A 10,207-nucleotide genomic window follows, 5' to 3' on the forward strand; every position below is an offset into this window, starting at 1 on the left:
TATTTAATAAATAGAAGCTATTGTTTTTTATTATTTATTACATTATTATTATTGGCCTAATTATGAGTATTATTATGGATGATTTCTATTAACTAAACTGTTTAAATAAATTCTTATTTAACTGTTGGTCATTTTGATGTCATCTAATGAGGAAATAACCGATAATAATAGCTAATATCCTAAGAATCACTGGGATGATGATGGTTTTGTGATTCCTGGGTAGGACTGGTGCTGGTGGAGCACATTAGGGTGTATTAACCTGCAGGCGGCAGGGGATGGAGCAGAGACAGTGCTTGTGAATATTTCATGCCTGGGATGGCTCCACTGGTGCAGCGATCAATACATGTAATTGCCTATAAGTGATGCTGCCGCTCTAATAGAGATGGATGATGACTGGATGATGCGCTGGCGGCTCTACCTGACGGGACGCTGTTACGATCACACACCCCGTCCTTCAGCAGCTTATCCCGGATCTCCCAGCTGAACATACCCGGGTTGTCCCTCTTGTACTCCTCGATTTTCTTCTCCACGTCCGGAGTGGTCACTTGCTGTACAAAGGTAAAAGAAACCAAGTAAACCAGGCAGCAGACTAAATATCACATACTAAAGAATATATATATATATATATATATATATATATATATATATATATATATATATATATATATATATATATATATATATATATATATATATATATATATATATATATATGTATATGTGTGTGTGTGTTGAGAGATCATTATAGCATTACACTCCACATCCCACGGGTACTGATATCAAATTATCCATTTATTGGGCCACATACATTCCGACAATAGAATAATGATTAATCATATTGATTATTATATGATAGATAGATAGATAGATAGATAGATAGATAGATAATAGTGTGATAGATAGATGGATAATAGATAGATAGATAGATAGATAGATAGATAGATAGATAGATAGATGGATAAATCAGCATTCCAATCCTACAGAAACGCATGTAACAATTCCCCAGCAGTTTGACTCAGGGTCAACTATGTGTATTGATCAGGTGGCAGCATATGGTCAGAGCCTCTTAGGCTCTACTGATTCTACTTCTAATGTAGTAAATCAATTATAGTCTCCAAAATACTTTTTTTTTTTCATTTTAAATTAATGCATAAATGTTTAATCACTTGTTGATACCACTTGTTGATTCTTATCATGGTATTCCTAAGAATGACAAAAAGTAATAGATAAAAAAAATTGTTTAAAAGAACTGAGAGTCCTCAGTGGTTGATACCTTTTAATGGGGTATCAACCACTGAGGACTCTCAGTTCTTTTAAACAATTTTTTTATCTCTACTGGCTAACACGGTACAAAGATATATTTTACTTGTATCAAAAAGTAATAGATATTCAATTATCTATCTTCTACTATCTATCTATTTTCCTCCTTGTCTATTATCTATGTATCTCTCATTTATCGCTATTTATTTGTATAATATCTGTCTAATTAGCTAAGTAAATACGTTGCCACATGGGCCACTAAACGCCACTTTTTTACTTTTGGAGTGCTGCCTTTATTTATTCATCTGACTAATTGTCTATTTAGAAAAAAAAATACTATCAGCATTACTGTAGAATATTGGGTGGAAGTCCCCGGACCCCGAGCTGAGATTCTCTGTATAACATATAATGAAGCCCTCCCAGGGGTACAAAAAAGTGGAGGTGCTTAATATCCTATCTCCAATGTGATTATCTATATATCTGTCTGTCGGGGTGTCTGCATGTCTTTCTATTTCTATCGATCTACTTCATAACTACTGTTATTTTTATTAATGGCCACTTAAGTGCTGCTGCAGAAACTCGCTCTGGATGAATTGAATAGTAAGTATTTTCACTCTGTGGGACCTCCTATGATTTGCTGGTATGTTCTGCTCATTGCTGCAGTCGTGTCCTCACCTTGGGTTTGCTGCCCCCGATGGCCCCCGGCCTGATGGAGCCGGTCTCCTGGTACCGGCACAGGATCTTGGACACACAGCCATGGGACACCCGGAGCTGCCGGGAGATGACGCAGGGGCGGATGCCATGGTGGGCCATCTCCACTATCTTATGCCTGATGTGGTTGGGCAGGGGCCGGCCATTGATGAACACTCCACCCAGCTGGTTCACTCTCCCTTGGCCTAGAGGAGTGGACACTGCATGTGACAAGACACAAGATAAAACAAATTAATAAACTTTTTTTTTTTCATTAATATCTCACCTGTTCACCTACTTATCTCAGTTATCACAATCATAAGCTACCTCTCTACAAAATAAGCATGTTCAGATGTAGCAGAGTTTAATGACAAATCCAGCTCTGCTACATCCGTAGATATAGATGCATATGGTATAAAAAGCCGAGCTGTGCAGGGTCCCGTGTAATAAATAACATCCTGCTGGAGGGATTTTTGGTTAATATGTTGATATATAGATCATTGAGTCATCATCTGGAGAGTAGTTGTGGGGGAGATGAGTGACAGGGAGAAGCCTGTGTCCAGGAGACTGTAGACAGAGTTCTGCACTTTCATAAAATAATCATAACCCTTATCCACAATATACAGAAATGGGACACCCCGGGGACTGCGAGATGGCCCCATCCTGCAGGAGCCCGCTAATTACACCGATTATATGTATATCCATATATATATATATATATATATATATATATATATATATATATATATATTATATATATATATATATATATATATATATATGTATATATATATATATATATATATATAAAAACATAAATCTATATATATATATATATATATAGATATACATATATATACATGTATACATTTATACACTCATATTCGTAAGTGTTTACACTCACATTTATAAGTATATGTACAAGTACGCTTGAAGGTACATTATACGTGTTTCAGGTATTATTAAGTGTATTGAGTGTAGTAAAGTAATGTATGTGTGTGTATATACATTTAACAGACTTATACACAATACAGACACATGTGCGTATGAGTGTATATATATATGTATATATATATATATATATATATACTAGATATTGCCTAATTACATGTTTAGATAATTTAATATATAAACACACATTTAACACACTGATACACACTCATACACACTCATACACACACACATATATATATATGTACATATATGTGTGTGTGTGTGTGTGTGTGTGTGTGTATGAGTGTGTTAAATGTGTGTGTTTATATATTAAATTATCTAAACGTAATTAGGCAATATCTAGTTTTATATATATATATATATTAGATATTGCCTAATTATTTACATATTTAGATGATGTAATATACTGCGTTCTTATGATCTAACTAATAATTGAATTCCATTGTTGTACAGATAGTTAAAATAATAAATTGCAATGATATTGTATTGACAATGTTAGGAGATAAGTACATATAGATTTCTAGATTTCTGAACGGTGATGTATATATAAAATACTGAGATTATTAGATTTATTATATACAGAGAGAGGAATATTTAGAAATGTGATATAATATTTGGATAATTGGATGAGGTGTGGGCATTATACAGGAGGCACAGAGCCGGCAGTGTCCGGATAGTGATCTCTGGGATAGATGGGGCAGGTGTCATGCTCTCGGGTGCAGATCTGTGCTGATTGCATTTAGCTCTTCGTGTGTATTGATGATTATCTATGTATATTGCTCATTATTAACCCCATAGACTCTTTATTAGCTTCCCATTAGAAGAAGTGAAAGTTGCTGTGACAATGTGAGTGACGGGTACGGTGCAGGATAATAGTGTGATGTGTGCAGTGTATAGATCCGCTCGTGTTGTACCTTCTAGTGGGAATCCGCTCCTGGGGTAGTTCTGTCCCGGAGCTGGTCTCATCATCCTTGGCACAGCTCCAGCCAGGCTTGTCATTTTGGGCTAAGTGTCCCCGAGTTATCTGCCCGTGCCCCCAGCCTCCAGCAGGACTGCAGTGTAGTGTGAGTGAGGGCCGCTCCGGGGAGTGGACGCTCAGTGCGGATGCTCCGTGTTGCGGACTCTTCAGAGTGGCTGCAGCCTCCTCCGGAGTATTTATTAGTTCTTTCAAGCAGGGCTGCATCAGGAGCCGGTGCCTGCGATTGGCCGGCAGGGGGCGTGGTCCGGCCGCACAGCGCCGCTCTGATTGGCCGATGCTCCTTTACTTTCTCTTCCCATCTTGAAGGCCTTCAGAGCGGCGATCACTATCTGCCCGGCTATCAGTGCAGCGCATCACACGCCACATTGCCTCCTAATAGGGGGGATCAGCTCTATTTACCAAACATTAACCCCTTCACTGCTGAGGCAAGAGCCAAAGGAAAGTAGATAGATAGACAGAAAGATAGATAGATAGATAGATAGATAGATAGATAATAGAGGGATAGATAGATAATAGATAATAGATGGATAGATAGATAATAGATAGATAGATATATAGACAGATAATAGATAGATAGATAGATAATAGATGGATAGATAGATAGACAGATAATAGATAGATAGATAATAGTGTGATAGATATAGATAGACAGATAATAGATAGATAATAGATGGATAGATATAGATAGAGCCATTTCTAGCACTGTAGTATGTGTTTCTCTCGCTTTGTCACTTTGTTTCTGCACTTTCTCTGGCTCCTCACTTGTGTATGGCAGTGTGGCAGGTTTGGGGGGCAATGCTGTGTCTCCCCTCCATACAGGAGTGGGTGTTTTTTCACATAGCATTTGTTGAAAGGAATTTATAGCAGCATTGAGGCTAAATAGAAGCGGTGGATGGAGGATCCCCAGCAGGAGATGACGCCAGGGAGGTTGTAAAGGCTGTCTCTCTGGATAGAAGGTGCCATTGTGAGGGCCACTTATTTATAACATGGTAAGTGCCAGCTCCACTTTACACTGCTCTCCACAGCCTCCTTTATTTGTAAAAGTCTATTCAAGCGACTGTCAGTCCCAGCACTCGAGTCATTCACCGCCTTCATCAATCAAAAGGATGGGAGAAAACATTCAGATTCTCTGCCTTTGAAATAAAAGACACAATGGTTTCCGTCATTAACCTCTTAGCTGCCTCACAAAGCCCCTAGAGTGGCATCATCGGGGTTAATATCCTCTCTTTTATTTCGATACTAAACAAGGAAATATTGCACCGAGTCTGAGCTGCTCAACAGTTGTGCAGGGGACACAGAGTGCTGCAGCCAGGCTGGGGCTGTGGAGGCTGCCACACTGCATCTGCTACAGCACAAGTATCTGCACCCTGCCCTGGGAGTATCGTGTGATTCATAAGCAGCAAAGTTGGATCAGAATGACTTAGATTCCTCTTCCCAAAAATCTGAGATGGGTCTGCATCATCATCAAGTCTGTATCATTATAAATACACAGGGGGAATATATATATATATATATATATATATATATAATATATATATATATATATATATATATATATATATATATATAAAAATTTCCCCCTGTGTGTATATATAAATATATATATATATATATATATATATATATATATATATATATATACATATATATATATATACACACACACACACAGATTCTTAGGTATGTATGCCTACATAATTTAGAATGAAATGTCTTTTTTTTCTTTCTTTTTTTTCTAAATCTTATATATCTGTATCACCATGTGTGCACGAACATATATATCTTCGTGTATTCATGGTGATATATATGATTTAAAGCAAGAAACAAACTCATTTTTAAATAATAATATAATAATATTTATTCATTTATATAACGCTATTGACTCCACAGCACTTTACATACATTGGATACACTGTCTCCATTGGGGCTCACAATCTAAATGCCCTGTCTGTATGTTTTTGGAGTGTGGGAGGAAACCAGAGTACCCGCAGGAAACCCACGCAAACATGGGGAGAATATAAACAGGCTTAGCTAAGAGTTTCCGTGCGTATGTATATATATATATATATATATATATATATATATATATATATATATATTCCGATATAAGACATATTCAGTTACAAATTCAGCAGGTTGAATCATGCATTCCTTCATCTGCACTGAGATGTCGCTTCTTTTGAATCTTCTTTTCCTTCATCCTTCAAGCATCTTCTCTTTCCCCTTTAATAAATATCGGTAGATGATGGATGGATAGAGAGACAGATAGAGAGGTCGATAGATAGATAGATAATGGATGGATAGATAGATAGATAGATAGATAATGGATGGATAGATAGATAGATAATGGATGGATAGATAGATAGATAGATAGATAGATAATGCATTCATAAATGGATAGCTACATCTTAGAACATGATAAAAAGTAAAATATCAGTAATCGCAGGGAAAATAGATTCTTAAAAGTGCTCAATTTATATGGTTTGGTATCGTAATATTTTTTTTTCTTCAAATCAATTCTAATATCTATCTATCTATCGATCTCTATCTATCATTCTATCTCTCTCTCTCTATCTATCTATCTCTATCTATCTATCTATCTATCTATCTCTATCTATCTCTATCTATCTATCTCTATCTATCTATCTATCTATCTATCTCTATCTATCTCTATCTATCTATCCATCTATCTATCCATCTATCTATCTCTCTATCTATCTCTCTATCTCTATCTATCTATCTATCTCTCTATCTATCTCTATCTATCTATCTATCTATCTATCTATCTATCTATCTATCTATCTATCTCTATCTATCTATCTCTCTCTATATCTATCTATCTATCTATCTATCTATCTATCTATCTATCTCTATCTATCTATCTATCTATCTATCTATCTATCTCTATCTATCTATCTATCTATCTATCTCTATCTATCTATCTATCTATCTATCTCTATCTATCTATCTATCTATCTATCTATCTATCTCTATCTATCTATCTCTATCTATCTATCTATCTATCTATCTATCTATCTATCTATCTATCTATCTCTATCTATCTATCTATCTATCTATCTATCTCTCTATCTATCTATCTATCTATCTATCTATCTATCTATCTACCTCCTTTCATTTTATATAATTAGTGTGGTGCCCTGATTGCCTGTTAGCAAATAAGGCAGCAATAAGTGAATATATGACGGGGATACAGACAACCCGGAGAAAAGTGCATGACCTCACAGTGGGAACACATGGAGCAGACCCCATACCCCCATATTGTTTGGAGAAGCCCCTCTCCCCATATATGTGCGCAGTGCTCAGATCAGCTCATTAAACTCTTATCACATTATGGAGCATGTTCAGCCTGCAGATTCTCAGCTATGCTCCAATTACACGAAAATTAATGACTTGGATTTGGTTAATTTAAACTGAATTCCATTTTGGACAAGTCCTGCTGTTCTGTAACACGTGGATCCGGGCACAGCAGCTGCCCCCACTCCCTGGCACCATGCACTCCTGTCTTCATTATATAGCCTTCACTATTGCCCCCTAGATCATTTACTGCTTTGGTCTAAAAGTTAGATTTGTACTATCGATTTTCTAAATTTCCGTGAGATATAGTCATATGTGATATATAACATATTCATCTCTCTAGTTAGACAATATTTTAAGTTCATTAATAAACTTAGTGAAGATTAATAACTATATGCAACACAAATAACTATTACATAGAATTTGGGTTAATATCTGCCATGGCCACAGCCCATCTGTGCCCCCTCTCTGATGGCAGATCTTTCCTGCAGTATCTGTGACATATTACACTGTTCTGTAGTAATACACGTCCATATGGGCAAAGGGCAATTGCAATTTAATATAAATATTATTTAATTCTAATAATTTAAAAATAATGTATAGTCCTTCACTGAATCATCTCCAGGATTTTATGTTATATGACCTTAAGTGGAGACCAGAGAACACACATATCTGTTTTCACTGTTCTAGCTTCTTCTATATTTATAGCAAGGTGTTTGGAGTTATTATTCCTATAATATAACTTATATTAGTAGTGAGGTGGATAACTGCTGCAATTTATATTACTAAGTATGGTGGGAATTGTTAATATTGCTGGGTTTTTATCCTTCTTGTATGATCCTCCCTATTGTGGAGCAAATTGTTCCTAGAAATTACATTATTGGGTTTAATTGCATGGGTTTAAGTTAATTTCATACTTTGAGAATATCCTTCACCAATCGCACAGAACAACATGCAGCCCAACAGGACATAATCTAGGGGTAAGAAGATTTATTTAAGCAAAAGTATCAGGGTTAGAGCCAAATGACTTCACTTTCTTCAAATATGGCTGACGTCTTGGTGACATTATGGCTTTCTATTAGTGCCTAACTTTACACCAATATCCGAAGAAAGACGGAATCACTTATCTGAAATAATAATACTGATATTGCTCAATGAAGTTATATTCCCAAAAGTACATCTACATCTGAGCTCCAATGGCGAAGCACTGACAGGACCAGGGTTTAATTCTGATTACAAGACATATACCAAAGTAGACAGATATAGAAAATGAGCATGCTGAGATAGAAAATAGATAGATAATGATTGATAGACAGATAAATAATAGATAGATAGAGTTTCCACATCAATTCTTCAACATATGACAGTCCGACATATGAAAACAGGACAATTACATTCCACAAAATGTATCCTCCAGTGAAGGGGGCTGAAGAGGGGGGGGAGAGATTTCACGCTCCCCATACAGCCACATATAGGGATAATTACAGAGTACAGGGGCCAGGTGCACCCTAAATGGGATTAGTAGTAATGTCACAGTCTCCTCCTCCTCATCATCATCATCATCAGCAGCAGCACATAGTTACAGCGTGACCAGATTTGTTTTTCTTCTAATGATAAAATTACTATTTTCTCACTGTCAACTGTTAACATCGCAGCAATAGTGTAGCTCTGTCCTGATCCTCTATCACCTGTAATCTCCAAAGACATACTGATAGGGACCTTAGATTGTGAGCCCCAATGGGGACAGTGTTTCTGATCTATGTAAAGCATTGTGGAATTAATGGCACTATATAAGTGAATAAATATTATTATTATCATCATTTGCCTTTACATATCCTTCTTCATGATGTATATGTGCTTTAGATACAGCAGTAGATAGACTGATAGAGATAGATAAAGGGATAGATAGATAGATAGAGGGATAGATAGAGGGATAGATAGAGGGATACATAGAGGGATAGATAGATAGACAGATAGATAGATAGATAGATAGATAGATAGAGGGATAGATAGATAGACAGATAGATAGATAGATAGATAGATAGACAGATAGATAGATAGATAGATAGATAGATAGATAGATAGATAGATAGAAGGATAGAAGGATAGATAGATGATAGATAGATAGAAAAAAAAATATGGAACAGCGCAAAAAAAATAGATGTTGGTGCAAATTCTCCTGAACAATATCCAACTGTCCCATATACTTGGAAAAAATAAATGGAAGCCAGCCCTCCAAAAAAGTGCAAAAAATAGACTTATTTATTGGACGATCTGGTGTGGCAACGTTTTGGTTACAATGACACTTTATTTATTTTTCTAAATAGATAGAGGGACGGATGGATAGACAGACAGATAACAAAGAAAAGGCAGCACTCACATATTAGAAAACAAATGTGGACACATCATATCGGCTGAATAAAGGTCCATTCTTTTTCTAATCTTTGGAGTGCTGCCTAGTCTTTGATCTACAATTTTTTTTTAGGTAAGGCCTTAAAGCCACTTCTTATATTCTTTTGGTGCCTATATATATATATATATATATATATATATATAAATATATATATATATATATATATATATATATATATATATATATATATAATATATATATATATAATATATAGAGTATATATATATATATATATACTCTATATATTATATATATATATATGTGTGCGTATAATATATATATATATATATATATATATATATATATATATATACACACACACACACACACATACAGTACATAGTTGATGTGGAAAGAGGGATGTGTGTAGGAAGTTGCCTGTGAGTGGAGTGGAGACCTGACACTTCTAGTGCTGACTGTATTGAGCAGGGTCTCCTATTATTATCCTGTACCTGCTGTCTTGGTAGATGTAGGCGTTTGATGGATTTATTTTCTGCATCTTTTTTCTTTTGTCTTTTGACTTCAGATGTTTTTCTTTCTTCCACCAAAATAAAAAAAAACACTCCGGGTAGCTGAGCAATCCCCAGGGACAGGGG

The 10,207-nt window shown here is 35.7% G+C and overlaps 1 protein-coding gene across 2 annotated transcripts in view; it reads right to left on the minus strand.

The window, feature by feature from the left end:
* Positions 1-4,019, minus strand: part of PAX3 (paired box 3) — a 103,161-nt gene extending 99,142 nt beyond the window's left edge. Inside the window, exons 1-3 of one of the 2 annotated variants that reach the window (XM_075338632.1) lie at positions 3,819-4,019; positions 1,936-2,171; positions 491-548 (exon numbers count right to left, since the gene is read on the minus strand). In XM_075338632.1, the coding sequence (XP_075194747.1) occupies positions 491-548; positions 1,936-2,171; positions 3,819-3,903 (379 nt within the window). In that variant the 5' untranslated portion in view covers positions 3,904-4,019. Of the gene's footprint in view, positions 1-418; positions 549-1,935; positions 2,172-3,818 lie in introns of both variants that reach the window. The other variant, XM_075338631.1, reaches the window with a different exon arrangement.
* Positions 4,020-10,207: the final 6,188 nt, after the last annotated feature.

This window comes from Anomaloglossus baeobatrachus, chromosome 3 (genome assembly GCF_048569485.1).
Source record: "Anomaloglossus baeobatrachus isolate aAnoBae1 chromosome 3, aAnoBae1.hap1, whole genome shotgun sequence".
NCBI classification, from domain to species: domain Eukaryota; kingdom Metazoa; phylum Chordata; class Amphibia; order Anura; family Aromobatidae; genus Anomaloglossus; species Anomaloglossus baeobatrachus.